The sequence below is a fragment of the Papaver somniferum genome, chromosome 6 (genome assembly GCF_003573695.1).
Source record: "Papaver somniferum cultivar HN1 chromosome 6, ASM357369v1, whole genome shotgun sequence".
In the NCBI taxonomy this organism is placed as follows: domain Eukaryota; kingdom Viridiplantae; phylum Streptophyta; class Magnoliopsida; order Ranunculales; family Papaveraceae; genus Papaver; species Papaver somniferum.
The window spans coordinates 164,177,976-164,196,950 of NC_039363.1; the positions used below are offsets into that span (position 1 = coordinate 164,177,976).

General features: G+C 34.7%; 1 protein-coding gene across 1 annotated transcript; it reads left to right on the forward strand.

The window, feature by feature from the left end:
- Positions 1-234: 234 nt before the first annotated feature.
- On the forward strand, positions 235-2,212 carry LOC113286368 (legumin B-like). Its single transcript, XM_026535003.1, has 4 exons — positions 235-604; positions 700-959; positions 1,096-1,560; positions 1,642-2,212. The coding sequence occupies exons 1-4, from the start codon at positions 262-264 to the stop codon at positions 2,041-2,043; spliced, it is 1,470 nt and encodes a 489-aa protein (XP_026390788.1). The 5' UTR covers positions 235-261; the 3' UTR covers positions 2,044-2,212.
- The last annotated feature ends 16,763 nt before the right edge of the window (positions 2,213-18,975 follow it).

The window sequence follows — 18,975 nt, forward strand, 5'->3', positions numbered from 1 at the left end:
TATACCAATTAATTTTTGTCTCTTCTTTAAAACAAATTGCCAAAGGTAGAACCTTGTTTTATCACAGAGTTCCTGCAACTAGAGTTTATACAGAGCCATGCAAATACGCATCATGGCATGCAAAAGAATCTTTCACCAACCAAATGAAATGTGTCAAACCCTTAAACTCTTTTCTATCCTATAAATGTCAACAGACACCATTGCTGATAACTCACCTCATTCACTAGTATCCGCTTCAACAAAATTAAGCCTAGCTTGTTCATGATGAAGTCCTCATCTTTAGTTTGTCTTGGTTTGTGCTTTCTTTTCACGCTGAATGGTTGTTTAGGTCAAATAGAACAACAAGGTGGAGGATGGCAAACTCAGCAACAACCGCAACAGCCACGTCATTACCAAGGTCAAAGCCAGTGTCGAATTGAAAACTTAAACGCTCAAGAGCCTAACCGTCGTGTTGAATCTGAAGCTGGTGTTGCTGAGTTTTGGGACCAGAATAATCAACAATTCGAGTGTGCTGGTGTTGCTGCTACTCGATATATCATTCAGCCTAGAGGACTTCTTTTGCCATCTTTCGCAAATGCGCCTAGACTTGCCTACATTGTTCAAGGTGTGTTTCCTTACTTTCAAAATTTCGTTTCGTGTAATTATAAGAAGCATTGCTTAATTAACAGCTACAACATATTGCATGCACGGTTATTCCAGGTAGGGGATTGACTGGAGCCCTTATCCCTGGCTGTCCTGAAACCTTCCATTCAATTCAGCAGTCTCAGCAATTAAGAGGAGGCCAGCAGCAGAGATCTAGAGATCAGCATCAAAAGATACGCCAAGTTCAGCAAGGAGACGTTTTGGCTTTGCCTGCAGGAGTATCTCATTGGTGCTACAATGAGGGCGAGACGCCACTTGTCGCTATCGTTGTTCATGACACAAGCAGCAACGCAAACCAGCTAGATCGCAACCTCAGGGTACATGAATCGATCAGTTCTTTTGAAATTATCGATGTCATAGATGTCTAATTACACTGATGCACTCGTCTGGCAGTTTGTAAATATATATCAGTCGTAGAAACAAAAGCTAACTGTATATGTCCTATATATGTAGAGATTTCAACTGGCCGGAAGTCAGCAAACACAAACTAGCTCATATCAACAACGCCAACAACAACAACGTCAACAGGTAAGAGGTCAACAAGATGTCCCAGAAAACAACATCTTCAATGGCTTCAATGTCGAGACTTTGGCTGAGGCTTTTGGAGTGAGCACCGAGACAGCAAGGAAACTACAAGGACAAAATGACCAGAGAGGTAACATCGTTTTTGTTGAAGGTGGGCTTCAAGTGATTAGGCCACAACAAGGAGAAGAAGAAGAGGAACGAGTACAACGTTACAGGACCACAAACGGGTTAGAGGAAACTATTTGCAGTATGAGACTCAGGCAGAACATAGCTAACCCAACTAGGGCTGATGTTTACTCAGAAAGAGGTGGAAGAATCACTACTCTCAACAGTCAGAAGTTGCCCATTCTTAACTACATCCAGATGAGTGCAGAAAGAGGAGTCCTTTACCAGGTAATTAACAATCGAAATATTTGATTTTATCTATCAATTAATACAGAATGATATGTATGTCTTTATTTAAAATGCATGCAGAATGCCCTACTTGCACCACACTGGAACTTGAACGCCCACAGTGTTATGTACGTCACAAGAGGAAGTTGCAGGTGTCAGATTGTAGGTAACCAAGGTCGCCAAGTCTTTGATGGTCAACTCAACCAAGGCCAGATGTTGGTTGTTCCTCAGAACTTCGCCGTGGTTAAACAGGCTGGAAATGAAGGATTTGAATGGGTATCATTCAAGACTAATGACAATGCTATGACGAGCCCATTGGTTGGAAAAACTTCTGTGTTAAGCGCAATGCCCGCAGATGTCTTGATGAATGCATATCAAATCTCAAGAGAAGAAGCAAATAGGTTGAAGAATAACAGAATGGAGGAAACAATGATACTTACCCCAGGATCTAGGTCTCAGTCTCAGGTCAGGGCTTCTGCTTGAACACATACAATATAATGCATGTATGAGTTCCTTTTGTGGGGGTTTAGGTACATGTTTACTAGTAGTAAGTCTGATCTTGGTAAGGCTGAAGTTGGTTTAGCTAACTACTTGTACGAGTCATGATGTCATAATAACGTTCAGACTGATAATGAAATAACTTTTGTTCCCAGTCTCTTTACTGATAATGAAGCAATAGTCACAGCCGAATCAAACTCAACCGTCTAGCATAATAACTTCGAGGCGCTTGAAAGGGCTTGTAAAAAATGTAGTTTGGGCGAAAAGAAAATAAAAACAACTGAAACTCAAGAGATCGAACTCGAGAATTTTTAATAGCCAGGGACTAAAGCAACTGTTACATAGGATAAGATAATGATGTTATCTTATATGCCGGTATGGATGTTGGGGAATAGTAAACAATTATATACTATTTATATTAATTTTATAAACATTCCATTATAATAAATAGATTGAATTGGTCATGTTCGGGTATACAAGTTAACATGGGCATATTTGTTTTTAAATTACGTTGGAAATATAAGCAGTTACTAAAGTAATAACAAATTTATTATTTTCCGTAATTAGGATTATGTTCCTGTAGTACCCTTTAGAGTTTTAGTGATAAACAGTAAATGTAGTCAAACACGAAACTCTCATCTCGTTAATCACTCGACTTAATTCCCCCTTATTTATTTCACTCTTATCTCTCATTTCATCTTATATTTCGGTTATATCTTCTTCTCCTCCATTTTTATTCTCCCGTGAAGCAAGTATTCATTTCCGCCGTCTCTTTTATCTGATGCAAAAATTTATTTCCAACCCAAACGAGGGTATAATCAGTTCTAGTTATGTTAAGGCATTGTTTGGTAAAATTTATGATTATAAATGATTTTGGTATAATCATTTTCAAAATAAATTTTTCCAAACACTTTTTTTCTTCAAATAATTGATTATCTTAGAATGATGATCTCGAAAAGGAGAAGAAAGAACAATGATCTACTATATTTTTCTAGTCCTATGTTGTTTTTTTTGTCTCTCTCTTGATAGTTTAGAGAAAATAAGAAGAAAAAAATTCAATTTGAGTTTCTTAGAAAAAATAATTGGTTTGAATAAATTTTCAAAACATTTTTTTCCTGTTTATGGAAATAATGAATTTTAAAACGCATATAAAATCCATTATAATCTGCATAATGTATTATGGGCTGATAATCCATTAAAATAATGGTTACCAAACAGCCCCTAATTGCTGCTTCTTAATTCGGCGGATGTAAATTTTCAAGCTTGAAAGCTCAAATGAACAAAAACTTAGAACTTGTGGTCGAATCTGTGTGTGGTCTAATAAACTTCTTTGATTTGGTAAATTAACAATTCACTGCTATGGTGAATGAAAGACCATCAATTTTTTTTTTTATTGTGTCATCATGTTAAACAATTATGAATAAGAAAATTAAGTTTACTAAAGCAGAGAACTGATGATTGTAATGGTGACATTTGAAACAGTAGATAGGCATGAATTAGATTAGATTGATTTGATTTTTTTTTAATTATTGTGGACTGAGACTTCGTATGTTTCCAAATCTCACTCACACGTCACAATTATCTAAAAGTAAAAGATGGAAGATGATAGATTTGTTTTTAACGTTTAACCTAACACAGTCATGTGTGGGGTCCCATGACAACTAGCACTTTGACTATTATAAGGGTAATAGAGGAACAAATTTTTTCTGACATGCATATAGGTTGCTAATCTAAGAAAATCACAACTCCAACAAAAAAAAATTATGAATCCTGAGAGAAAAGGTAACTCATTAAATGCTCCATAACCTATATACGGGTATATAGGTTAATAAGACCCCTCTTTATTACCCTTTCAAGTTTGTAATAAAAATGTTTCTCATAGTACTATAGTGGTAGGACCCAGGACTTCCGACAGTATTTTATCAGTTATTAACTTTTTTCTTTTTGATCAAAATCTGTTGATCTATCTTAGCTATACCTAGTTGATCTATCTTAGTTATATCTAAATGGAAGAACGATAACCGATAATTTCTCTTAACTTCATGCTACGGTAAGATTGCAAGATGATGTGGAGAAATGTATAAAACTCATGTGTAGAAATCCTATAATTTTGAGAAATATATAAATCCTATATTAAGATCTTAATCGCTGATCTTCTTGAAATACATAGATATCTATGAAGATAAGATGTTATTAATGTTTCTAAGAGTTGTTCAGAGATAGCCCAAGAGGCATTACACATCATCTCATTTATAGAGATTGTCATTACATAATGATAAGGACCTGACAAACATGACAAACCCTAAAGGTATAAACCTTGGTTATTCCTAAGAGATCATGACAAGCTAAAGTAGTAAAGCAAAGCTAGATAAAAGATAAAAAACATGAGAGGTAAAAACTCAAAATACTGTCTTCCAATACTCCCCCTCAAACTGAGGCGTCTGTGTCACAGAAGTGTATCAGTTTGTCTCTCAAACTGTCAAGTAAAGGTAGTGGTAGGCCCTTGGTGAAGACATCAACGATTTTAAGCGCAGAGGAGATGAATTCAACATCAACAGTTCCTGCCTGAATTAAGTCTCTGACATAATGATAATTCAGCCCAATGTGCTTCGTGCGAGCATGGAAAAATGGATTCATAGCTAGATCTCGAGCACCCAAGTTTTCACAGAACATGTAATGAGGTAAAGTGATGGATATCTGCAATTCATCAAGTAATGTAGCAATCCACATAACCTCAGATGCAAGACATGAGAGAGATTTGTATTCAGCCTCAGTGGAGGACTTGGAGACTGTGGGTTGTTTCTTAGATTGCCAGGAAACAAGAATATATCCCAAGAACACACAGAAACTTGAAGTAGATCGCCGCGAGTCTGGACAACCAGCCCAATCGGAATCCAAGTACCCTTAAAGTTGTGTGATATCTCCAGGTGTTATAGTAATGCCAGAACCTAAGGAGAGCTTCAAATACCTCAGGATACGCTTCACAAGTATCATATGTTCTGTGGTGGGACATTGCATGAATTGAGATGTGTAGTTGACTGCAAAGGTGATACCTGGCCTGGCGAGGGTCAAGTATTGCAGATCACCAACAATACTGCGATATTCAGATGGAGTAGGCAGCATATCATCGGCATGAAGGGATACATGATTTCTATTTGCAACTGGAGTAGCGCACGGCTTGCAGTCAACCATGTCAGTTCTCTCAAGAAGATCAACAGTGTATTTAGTCTGAGTAAGAAGCAAAGAGTTACTGCTTTAAGACTTAGTGACCTCAATACCCAGAAAAAAATGTAACTCTCCCAAATCCTTCATAGCAAAGGAAGTACTCAGAGTGGCAATGAATCTGGACAACAATGAAGGGGAGATTCCAATAAGAAGTATGTCATCCATGTATAAGAGTAGAAGCAATGTACCAGAGACAGGGAAGTAAGTGAACAAGGAGTGGTCACAGTCACTCATAATGAACCCAAAGTTGATCAGAAAGCCACTGAATTTTTCAAACCAAGCTCGAGGAGCTTGTTTGAGCCCATAGAGGGATTTTTTGAGCTTACAAACATGGTGGGGCTTTGCTGGATCAACAAAACCTTGGGGATATTTCATGTACACAGTCTCATGCAGATCTCCATGCAAGGAAGCATTTGAGACATGAAGTTGTCTCATGATCCAATCATTTGTAACAGCTAGAGTTAGAAGAATTCGGATGGTGCAAGGCTTGACAACTGGGCTGAAGGTCTCATTATAATCAAGTCCATCCACTTGATGGTAGCCCTTAACTACTAGCCTTTATTTGAGTCTCTCAATGCTCCCATCTGATCTATATTTAATCTTGAAGACCCACCTACATCCAAGGATGTTCATATAGGGATGAGATTCAACCAAAGTCCAAGTATTATTTTCTTTGAGTGCTTCAGCTTCAAGAACCATAAATTACATCCAGTTTGGATCATTGGCAATAGTCTTGAAAGTTTTGGTTCTTGAACTTTGGTTAACTCAGTATTGAAGGTTGAATGTAGTGTATGAGTGATTGTGAACTGGGTAAAAAAGTCAGGAAGATACTTAGGTTTGTAAACACCTAATCTGGATCCGGTAACCATGGAGTGAGTGGGTTCATTATGAGCAGGTGGTGGTGGGCTGGTAGATAAATGAGATGTAGGTGAGGATGGCTCAGAAGATATAGAAATGGAACCAATGTCAGATGATGCAATATCTTCATCAGTGGGGGAATTTCAAGAAGTTTTAGTGATGGAGAGATAGGTGTTGGGGTGTCAACAGAGGTGTTAAGAGGTGTTGACTGGGTTTTTGAACAGTTACAAAAGGGAAAGTGGACTCATAAAATATGACATGCCTTGAGATAAATGTCTTCTTAGTGGAGTTGTCATAACATTTGTAACCCTTGTGCATTAGGCTGTAGCCAATGAAAGTACACTTAGCTGACTTAGGGCTTAGCTTATCTTTCCTAGTTGGTCCGAGAAAAGGATAGAAAGAACAATCATAGACTTTGAGTGATGAAAAATCAGGTACTTTATGAAATATTATCTCATAAGGAGTCTTGAAGTTAAGAAGCTTTGATGAAGTTCTGTTAATAACAAATGTAGCTGCAAGAAAAGAATCATACCAGAAGCTCTTTGACATACATGCCTGAATAGACATAGTGTTACGCATCTCAGTGATATGTCCGTGTTTACTCTCAGCAACCCCATTTTGCTGAGGTGTATTGGGACATGAAGCACACACAATGATACCACAAGAATCTAAAAAATCTCTGAGTCTACCCTTGACTAACTCATAAGCTCCATCTGTTTGAAATATTTTGATAGTCTGAGATAGTAAGTTCTCATTAAGCGTTTTGAAGTGTTGAAAAAAAACTAGACTCTCATCTCTGGTAGTCATTGGATATATCCAGTGAAACTTGATGAAGTCATCCACAAAGAGAATGTAACATCTATAGCCAATAGTAGATACCAATGGAGAGGGCCCCCAAATATCACAATGGATAAGCTCAAGTGGAGCAGTAGTTTTCCTGGTAGAAGCTTGAAATGGCAATCTCTTGCTTTTTCCCAATCGACAAGATGAGCAGATAGAGTCAGCTGAAGAACCAGTTAGCCGAATATGAGAGTCAGAATATAACTTCTGCAGAATGAGATTTGTTGGATGCCCAAATCTGTTGTGCCATGTAGTTGGAGAAGCCTGAAGTGAAACATGAGCTTGAGCTGCGGAAGCTGAGTTGTTAACAATATGATACAAGCTTTTGTTTACTTTATCTTCAGCAAGAATTTTCTTAGTGGCAAGATCATTAATGCGATATCCCCAAGGTAAAAACTCAAAGGAACAAGAGTATTCATCAGTAAACTTCCCAACAGAGATAAGATTTCTGTGCAATGTAGGTATATAGAGAATATTGGGCAATGTGAATGATGTTGTATCAGTATGAAGAACAGAGTTTCCCTCAATAGTGATTGATAATTGGGCACCACTTCCTGCTACAACTATGTCTAAACCAGTGTAGGGAGTAGCATCTTGTAGCACAGAGATGTCATTTGTCATGTGAGCCGTTGCACCAGGTCTCTAGGGATTATTTTTTTCGCTATCTTTTTTCAACCAGTCAATAGCTCCAAGATAAGAAGTTTCTTCAGAGATAGAGGCTGTATTGACTTGAATGCACATATTACCTTGAGAGGTAGATGGGTTATTTGTTTTTGGTTTGGTATAACGATAGAAACACTTATTAGCAGCGTGGCCATTCTTTTTACAGATTTGACAGGTGATGGAGCTGAAATCAGTAATTTCGCAAGGTTTTTGAGAGGTATCTTTATCAAGATGGGGTTTTTGAGAGTTATCTTTGTAGGGTTTTTGAGAGTTATCTTTAGATGATGAAGGGTGAAAAGTGTTTTTGGTAAAAAAGACAGAGTTCATAACTGAGTCAAGACTCTTTGAGAGATCAGCCTAATGAGCTGTTAGCAATTGTTCGTGTTGAATCAAACGAGACTTAAGAGCACCAAACGTAAATGGAACATCTCTATTCTGAGTAGATATGCCAAAGTTATCACACTCTCTACCAACCCCATTTAAAGTATACATCACCAGATCTGATTCTGGAACATGCTCATTGATAGCATCTAGAAAATCAGTTATTTCTATAATACGATGTAAATACACAGTCATAGAATAAGACTCTCTACGAATGTTATGAAGCTGATTCCTAAGCATAGTTCTTCTCGCAACAAACTGATCTAAGAATTCTTTGGAAAGAGAGAACCATGCCTATTTTGAGGTGGATAAACCAAGGACTGCAGAAGAAACATATGGAGAGAAGGTAGCATTGAGGCAGCTCAGAACAAATCGATCCCATTTCCTCCATTTCACAAACGCAGGGTTAAGAACTTCTTGACCTCCAACAAGAATATACGGTGGTGCTACTGGTAAACTTCTATCTATGAAGCCAAAAAGATCTGTACTGATGAAGACAGATTCCATCTAGTTTTTCCAGACTAAATAGTTGGTATCATTAAGTTTATCTGGAATAAGACTAATAATACTGTTGAACGGTAAAGATTGAAAAGAAAACTTGAAATCTGTGTTCAAAGAGTTGTCACAGGTTTCTGTTGAGAAATGGATATCATTATCAAGATGTGACTCAGTATTATCAAGAGAGGTTGATGGGTCGCCATCAAGTGAAAGAAGTGAGAGGTAAGATCTGAGATGAGGTATTGATGGTGACGGCTCAAGAGTTTTCAGATCCCGAGAAGGTATTCAATGATTTCCTCCTGATACCATGAAAGACAGAGATATTTATGAAGATAAGATGTTATTAATGTTTTTAAGAGTTGTTCAGAGATAGTCCAAGAGGCATTACATCAGCTCATTTGTAGAGCTTGTCATTACATAATGATAAGAACCCGACAAGCATGGCAAAGCCCTAAAGGTATAAACCTAGGATATTCCTAAGAGATCAGGACAAGTTAAAGTAGTAAAGCAAATCTAGATAAAATATAAAAAACATGACAGGTAAAAACTCAAAATACTGTCGTCCAATACTTTTTTTTTTGGTTAATTGTATAATCCGATTTATGAAGAAATTCATTTAGAGTATGAACTTTCATCAAGAAAAATTTGCAATTCTTTGAAGAACCAGGAAGACAAGTTTGATTTGTACTTGAGAAAGAAACATGAAAAGAGACACGGATTTATACATGAGATAGTGAAAGGTGAGAGGAAAGAGAGAATAATAAAAATAAAATATTAATATCGTGTAATTAAGAAAATATATGTAACCATTAATTGAATAAATTTATTTTACCAAGATTCTTATGATTATAAGAAGAATTCGGAAACCCAATACAAAAACAAGCTAATGATTACTCCTTAAGCTGTATACTGGTATGTAAGATACTATTTGCCAAGATAATGAAGGGACTTTCCGGGGTTTAAAAATACTATGAAGAAGAAAAGTTGGGTCAGTTGGGCGCAACTGTTCTTAAATGCCGGAGTGGAATTGGGATTAAAATCTGCAGCAAGTTAACAAGGTTGTGCACGCCAAGTAGATCTGGAGATATGACACTTAGAAAAAGTCTTTATGGTCATTCCGGAAAAGTTTGGAGGTGATACTAGTGGTCTAGTGTTTTTTTCCCCAAGTGACAGTAAAATAGCAAAGGGCTCAGGATTGTGACGGGGGTTTATTTTTGGCTAGACTCACATGGGTTGGTGAAAATTCCTTGAATTTTCTTTTACTTCTTTGTTTAAGTTGTCTAGGAACTAGAAAACAACATAAAAGACATGATTTGTAGTGATTCAGTGTGCGATTTCGGTTTTATTAGGAATTTAAATGAAATGGATCTTGGGGACATAATCATACCATTTCCTATTGGGAGACCCAACTATGGTGATTTCAGAAGGAGACGAAGACTTAAGAGTTTGGGATTTGGTGACAATTTTTCGGTAGCTAATATGTACGAATTCTTTGTTACCATGGCTATTTGAGTTTCCATCACTAGCATTTTTGGAATCAAAAAATACCCCTAGAAGTCTCTTTTTCAGTTTGGACCTTAAGCTTTCAGGATGTGCTAACTTTAGATTACCTTTACAGAGATGGTACAATTCATGGTGTCGTGTGTCTGCTCCATGAGTTAGAGACTAAAACTAATTTGAGTCTTTTCTTGGCTGTACTTATACTAAACAAGTCTGGGATTATTTTTTAGAGAATTTTGGTTTTTAGGTGGGTGCAGCCGAACCGCGAGTTAGAGATGCTAAGTGGTAATGGGGTTTAAAAAAGGGCAATATAAAAGAGTTAGAAATTACGGGGTATGATGCCCTTTGTAATCTGGTGGAATGTGTGGAAGGAGAGAGATGATAAAAAAATTTAACAATAGAGCTAGGAATTCCAAATATGCTAAGCAAATCATAATTGCAGTAAAGTGTTATCTCTTAAACTGGTCTGTACATACTAAAATTTTTAGAGATTCGCTCTCGACTATCATTTGTAATTGGGGTGTTTTCTCACGCAGCTAACCCATTGTTTTTTTTTCTTTTTCCGGGGATTCTGATAGAATATTCCTCATGGGATTAGCAATTTCAGATATGCATTTTTTTTCTTCCATAATTGCTAAAATACACTCAGTTTCAGTTTTTCATCTTATTTTTTTAATAAAACGGTTAAACGCCGTTATGTGTAAAACTGTCAATACATCAAAATATATAAAAAAAAAACCCTAACTATACCAACTCGAGTTGAGTTGAACTGAGTAATCCACCTAGTCGACTAAGTCTGTCTTGTGGTTCTGGCATTTTTTTAAGCACTAAATGTGGGTGAAACTGGTAAATAAGAGACAACCATTTTCATATCGTGTGAGTTATCTTTCAACCTGCAAATAAGAGACCACATTCTCCCAAACTTATTCAAACATACAAAACACAACTTAAACTTCTATCTTACATCGTCAAAAACAATGGCAACAACATCACTTGCATCTTGCATGAGTTGAAAATATCAAAAATAACTAACACATACATCAGAGGTATGTTGTATTATACTAATTACGATAAGGAACATATTAACAACCAAGTAACCGTACTAAATACCACTAAATACAAATCACTTTATTTCTCAAATCAGATCTTGATTCCACCTTCATTTCTTAAAAAAAAAAAACTAAAATTTAAAAAGATGGGTTGATCTTAATTCATAAAGAATACTACTAGTAAAGAAAGCCTCAAAAATCAGTCTTAATTATACATGCAACCAATGTTGATTGGAAAATACTAAAGCATAAATAAGGGTTTTAGAAAAAAAATCAAAATCAAAATTTAGGGTTTCAGGAAACACTTGATATTGAAAATTAGGGCCAAATAATTGTTACCATGGTCTTCTGAGGATTCGAAGAAGAGACCTTATGGTAGTTAATTTATATTCCAACCACTGTATACCATCCTCCATTCATGATTATTAACAGATATGTTTACTCTTCATAAAAAAACTTGGAATTATATATAATCTTTTCAACATGTTTCACATAATTAAATATTATTATATACAAAAATACGATTTAAAGACCGACCATGAATCTTTGCTTCACGATTCAACATACGATTTGATTCTCAAAAATAGAAAACGAGTCATGCTTCGCTTCACGAGTTAAAAACCTTGTTTGTTACCTCTTCAAATTTTCTAACATTGTTACATTTCCCATCTTCATAATCAACTGACTTAGAACAATGAACAACAACCATTGAAAACTAAACCTAAAGCTAAACACGAACAACCAGTATAGAAAAATATAAACACATACCATGGGGTATGAAGAGAGGATGCTCCTGTTCTTATACTGCATCCTTTGTCCATATCACCATGATCTCCATCTCTCTTGAGTTGCAGAGTCATACGCTAGAGAAAAATATAATGGTAAGGAAGAAATGAAATCTCTGCTTCTCTATAGCCTTTTTATTATACAAAGGGTAAATTTGAAATTTTACAGTTATTTTGATATCTCAATCGTTGATTGAACATGGTTAATGGAAGGTTAAGTGATGGTGGGCCTTAACAAAAATTTGGATGGATGCGTATTTGATCAAATATCAAAATAAAGGGTGTACTTTTGTAATTGCTAATCCCACTGGGTATATTCTATCGATTGTCCATTTTCCCTTTCTTTTCTTGTATCGTTTTGTCACAGTTTCAGTGACGCATTGGTCTCTCAATAAGTTTTGCCTTTGCTTGTAATTTTTTTTTAAAATAATAAAAGCGCATTATACAGAAATAATCTCCATGCCAGAAAAAATGACTTAAATTGACTCCGAATGAAGAAAAGACAAAAAACTTCCAGTCTCACTTTTTTTTGGACCAAAATCCGAAGAAAAAAATAAATATTTGCTTTCGAACTTTTTTAATATAGTAGCATCATAACTAGCCACTGAGAAATACTGTAAACACAATTTTATTATCTCAGTCAAGCTAGACAAGTTTTAAATTTATCAAGTGTCTTTACACTGTCATCATAAAATGGCTAGTTGTGATGCTGCTAGGCAATAACGAAACTCACGAATTTGTTTTACGCAGAGGGAAAATTATAAAAAAAAATACAGCTAAACCAGCAAGAAAGTGGTTAACTGTAACAAAAATAAAACTTGTGCTCAATTATAGTAGAGACACAATAACAAAACAGAAAAGTTTATAACAAGACAAGCTGAAAACACCAAAAGAAAGTCAAAAACTGGACAAAACCTAATACAAAATCTGACCTAAAACATCACATAGGTCATAGAACACCCTCCCAATTGTTGATCACATCATTCAATGAGTACCCATCAAAAACTTTCTTCCCCACACATCAGTTATAAATATGAACCTTTACATTATCCATTATAGTATGCAACTCATTGTATATGACATTGTAATGCCTACTGCTTCTCTCTACCTATATAGTCCATAAGATTGAAAATGAAATTATATCCAATATTTTACTTTTAATAAATAAGTTATTGCCTTTGTTTATATTCCATTCTGATAAAGTCTGCCTTACTGAGCCTTGAAAGACCCAATCCAGTTTGTAACCCTTCAAAAAATTATTCCACATTGAAATAGTAGTCAGACAGTGAAGAAAAATATGTTGATTTGTTTCAGAACTTTTCTTGCAGAGTAAACATCCCTTTACCAAAAAAAAGTTCCTTTATGTATCCATTGTTGGAGCTGCATTATAGCATAGAGTCCAAATAAAGAAAATCACTTTTTGTGGTATTTTTGGATTTATGAGGAAAAGATAACAGACCATCATCTTCTAGTGCACTATAACAAATTGTAACTGAAAAATTGTAACCATATTGCCAGACTATTAAATATTTCATGTCTGAGTTTATAATTGGTAACAATGGTATCGATTGTTCCAATTCATCCACTTCAGAATCCTTTAAACTTCTGCAAAAACCTAAATTCCATTCACCGTCACCTGTATAACAATCCATTATAGTAGCTTCTTTCATTCTACTTATTTTGTATAAATCAGTAAAAATAACCCTCAGAGAAGTTCCATTCACCCAATTATCCTGCCATAACAAGCATCTATCTCCACTATTAATCTGCAGTCTGGCATTAAATTCCAAATGCTTTCTACTCTTTAGAATTCCAGTCCATAAAGTTTTCCCAACAGTATTCTTAGTGTTGTTAGGATATAAAGGTTTTTGTTTCCACCAAATGTTTGACTAACATAAAACTAATCCTACACAATTACCGTGTGACCACACCAAAACAACATATACGCATAGTCTCGTAACAAATTACTACTAGAAGGTGACCTAACACCAATATAGGTTTATGCGAACATCGATATTAAAGAAATGTAAAGTATTGAGATTAAAATATTTCGGGTTGGGTTTTCCTATTGTGAAATCATCAAAAAATTACTCAAAATAATGCCTTATTGATTCTTTTTTTCTAGATAGAAACAATTTTGTTATCACGAATCTCTCACTCGATTATGCAATGATGTTTTACATACCCAAGCAACATCATAATATTTATTTATTTTTATTTTTCTTCCGGAAAAGAGGCGAACCTCAAACAATAGATTAATAACGCGGACTATGAAATTCAAAACTGTACAAACAATTTTAAAGATCATAATCCATTTATCATAATTAAAATATCTCCACTAATTCTTGCCTAATGATTCTAACCTTACAATGCGATAAACCATTCTAGAATTCCGTGGGTGTCATACCACATCAAAGCGCCTAATTAGTTTTCAAACAAAACTAATTTGTATCACCGCACAAAAAAGTGATTAAATTAGATCCAACCCAGTGTTTTCAAGAACATGTAGATAACATGAACTAATGTTTTCAAAGTAACAATGTTAAGAGTAACAAACATCACAGTGTCTAGAGTAACCAAAGTAACAACGTCTAAAGTAACATTAATTATTTAAAGTAACAAAGGTCTTCTAAATCGGTCTTGAAGTATCACATATTCCGAACCAGGATGACTCGTCTTAGTATGCATGTTTGTCGCAGATGATAAAGTAGAGGATGAAGGTGAAGGTGGGGTTGACGGTGCTATTGCTGATGGAGATGTTGTCGCTGTTACTATCTTTGATACTGTTAATATCGTTTATATCGCAGTTAAAGATTGATACTGTTAATATCGTTTATATCGCAGTTAAAGAAGTTGTTCTTATTGTAAAAAAAGAACTACTTTCCTTTCCTGAAATTAATAAATCACTCATAGAACTTGCTAATAATGAAAATAAAACATCAAATAGACAATCAAAATGCCCAGAATAGAAAACCCTAGATCCAGAAACTGAAAAAAAACACAAGAACAAAAATATTAAAACTAATTTTTTAGCCAGTAGAGAAAAATTAACAAGAGGAGAAGAAAATGTCAGAGGAAGATCTTCCTAGACCTGCTCTTACGGAGCCGATCTGAGCAGATGGAAATTTAAAATTAACAAATTTTAAGGGTTTTCTTATTTTTCAGAAGGGAAAGGCTCCTATAAATGGATATAAAGTCAAGAAATATGTTCTTGCACCTAGTTGAATCAATGTTGATGTTAGTACCCAATGGGCATGCTTTATCCTTATAAAAACTTTATAAATGTTGTGCTAGCTCAATTATATCTTTTATAGTTTTATATGCAATATATAGACTAGCAAATTTCATAATAGTGATATAAAATTATAAGTTTGTATTTGGTTTTCGGATATAAATGTTGAAATCCAGAAACAACTTTCAGATATAAATATGCTAGAAGAATATGGCAGTAAAAGCTCCAAAAGAACGATTTGTATTCAACAATCCAGTGAAATTTATCCGGCCAAAACAAAAAGAGTAAAGTTGGGATTGTTGGGGTCTCATATGTTTATTAGGATACATGATAACGATTAATAGTATTTAACTAAATTTGATTAATAATATTTAGCTAAATTTGAAAGGATCAGTATTGTCATGACTAACCTACTTTTAAAAACAAAATTAAGTGGATGAGCGGATACTACTTGACTCCGCACGATTCTGCCATTGATGTTGTATGAAAATGTCCAAACAATGTGCGAACAACTATTTTTGAAAAATATAGAGATTGCATAACATGACAGGCTTTTTACCATGCAAATCGGTCTTACTTGAGATGTTTCACAACAACAAGAGAATAATCCTATAAGTAATCTTTGTTACGTACCCAGCCTGCACCAGTATCTCCCCTTAACAAAAATTTATTGTTTAGATTGTATAAAAGCAAACTATTCAGGTTGATATCAATTTCAAAATCAAAATTGCTTGATAGACCGAGATTCTAGACACTTTCAAGACCGATACTCACATAAACTGAAAATTCTTAGTTCGTTATATAACCTGACATTTTGTAGGGGCGACCTAAAAAGAATTATGTGATTTATACCCATCCAGTGAAGATGGCTACGGGGTGTCTTAAAAATATAAATTGTATATATTATCATTTACCTTTATACCAAATCTAAATATATATCCTTTATTTTCTTAATCATAACATTCTCCTTCTCCTTCTTTATTCTACCGATTGAAATGTTTTTTCATCTTTTTAATTTTGATTGAAACTAAATATCATTGATCAAACAAATTTTAGGATTAATTGTTTAAAATGAAAATCCAAATTTATTAACCTTAATGTTGAAACTTAGAGCATCAAAAAAGAAAATTGAGTTAAACAAACAAAACGGATGAATGATAATAATTGTGATCCAAAATTAGGATTTGATTTCTTGAAATAAAAAAAACTCATCGGAAAATTTTCTAGGATTTATCCACCGATTATGGTAGATATTTTTGATTTTATGATTTTATCCACCGATTATGGTTGATATTCTTAAAATATGAAGAACATCAACCATAATCGGTAGGTAAAATAGATTATTATCTACCGATTATTTTTGCTTCAGAAAATTCAATTTTTATGTGCCAGAATTTAAGAATAGTCGGTAGATATCTTCCACTCGTGTCTACCAATTGTGAAAGTTAAGAAATTTAAAATTTTATTAGTTTTTGAAAAATTAGAGTTTCTGGCTACTATCACAATCGGTAGATAATGAACATTCTGAAACTAGAGACTGTACAATCAGTAGATAATAAACATCACGAAACTATCGATTGTGAAAGTAGAGAAATTCAAAATTTTATTAGATTTTGAAAAATTATAATGGGGCTACCATCACAATCGGTAGATAATAAACATCAAGAAACTATCGATTGTAAAAGTAGAGAAATTTGAAATTTTATTAGCTTTTGAAAAATTATAATGGGGCTACTATCACAATCGGTAGATAATTAACATCAAGAAACTATCGATTGTGAAAGTAGAGAAATTTGAAATTCTATTAGCTTTTGAAAAATTAGAATTTGGGGCCACTATCACAACTGGTAGATAATGAACATCACGAAACTACCGATTATGAAAATAAGGAAATTCAAGATTTTATTGTTTTTGAAAAAAAATTAGAATTTTGGGCTTCCATCACAATCGGCAGATAATGAACATCACAAAACCACCGATTGAGAAAGTAGAGAAATTCGAAATTTTATTAGCTTGTGAATAATTAGGATTTGGGGCTACTATCACAATCAGTAGATAATGAACATCACGAAACTATTGATCATGAAAATAGAGAAATTTAAGATTTTATTGTTTTTGAAAAACAATTAGAAATTGGGGCTACTATCACAATCGTCAGATAATGAACATCATGTAACTACCAACTGTACCATCGGTAGATAATGAACATCATGAAACTACCGGTAGTGCTTCTCTATTGGAACAAATGAGTATTATCAGTAGGTAAAGTACTCTATTATCTACCGATTCAGGGACGTTAATGGCTCTGAATGCATCAATCGTCTCTCTAATCATTATTAAACCTTCAACATGATATTCTTCGTGATGTTTCACACCTTCTTCTTCTTCATACTCATCCGTTTTTGTTACTTATTTTGGTAAACCTAATTTTCTCCCATTTTTTCTTCTATTTCTACGCGAAAACCTTAAAACTCAATAACTGATTTCCTAACACAAATAATATGATAATAATTACGATTAATACTAATTAACTAACGATTACTACTAATCAATCAAGGACATATTAGCCATTACAAAAAAATTGGATAAGGTGTAGGTTCATTTTACTTCTTACCGATCCTATTTTGTTTTATTGATCTCCCCCTAAAATGCCAGGTTATGTAACTTTGAACTTACTATTTTTATAATTGTTTCCGGAATTATGTTAGGTTATACTGTTTTTAGGATGGTTCAGATCTCATTCTCTATAACCCATTCTTTCCCTTCTTACGGTAGGACAACTCGTATTTAAACTAGGGTTGTCAATTGGTCTGTTTCCTGCCAATCCGAGTTGGGGTCTTAATTTTACGGACTCGAAACCAGACCCAATAAAATATGTGCGTGCCCACTGGATCAAGGTAAACAACCTTCTTTTCAAAATCGCTTATTTTCTTCATTACATATTTACATATAAAACTATTGTTATTCCTTCGTTAACACATTGTTTGAAGACCAAATTAAAAAGAATCCGGAAAAATATAGGAATCAAAAGTGATAAAGAAACAAAATGATAGAATTTTAAATAAAAATATTCAGATATCTAGTACCGCCGGGTAGAACCAATTAAGACCCAAAGTTTGATCTGTTCAAGATGGTACCACCCTTCGGGGATTAAACTTACAAATGAATCCAATAATATGCCCCTGACCTGAATCATCCGGTTCCCGCTCCGTTTCGGCTATACCTCAATCATCCGGCTCCGCATTTTAGGATATACGAAGCCTTTTTTTTTTCTTCTTGAAACTGGACATAGATTAGAAGAGACTATCTCCCCAGAAAAGACTGAGAAGCATTGTTTGGGACATACATATTACAATCAAACATAGGGAAATAGGCACCACCATCTCCAGAGGATGGGGCATAATCTTTGGCCATGGATTAGATGGTGGTCTTCCAATCTTGCTTTAGGGAATTACGGTTTAATTTGCGAAAATAAGAAAAGAGTTCAACATTGTTTTCAAATAGGGCAACGTAAGTAGTTTGTTGAGGAAGACTCCATTTTGTCTTCAAGATCTTCATCAGCTTGCTGTCATCCATTTCAATGTTGCATATCCTGAGATTGTTGTGTTGATGCCACTTCATTGCTTCAATAACTCCCACAACCGCGCTTTGTTGTAGTGAGCTCACTGCGCAGAGGCAGGCCCATCTTCCTTTGGTTGTTCCGCGTTCATCTGTCAAAACATTAATCACAATAGCCGTGTGAGGGTGGACATGCCAGCAACTGTAACACTTCATTGTTAATTTTGGAACTTGTATCATGATTTGAATTTGATATAGTTGGGCCAAGGTTGGGGTCCTATTGAAAGATAGCTCATTGGGGTTGGTTTTCCGTAACTGAAAATGGTTT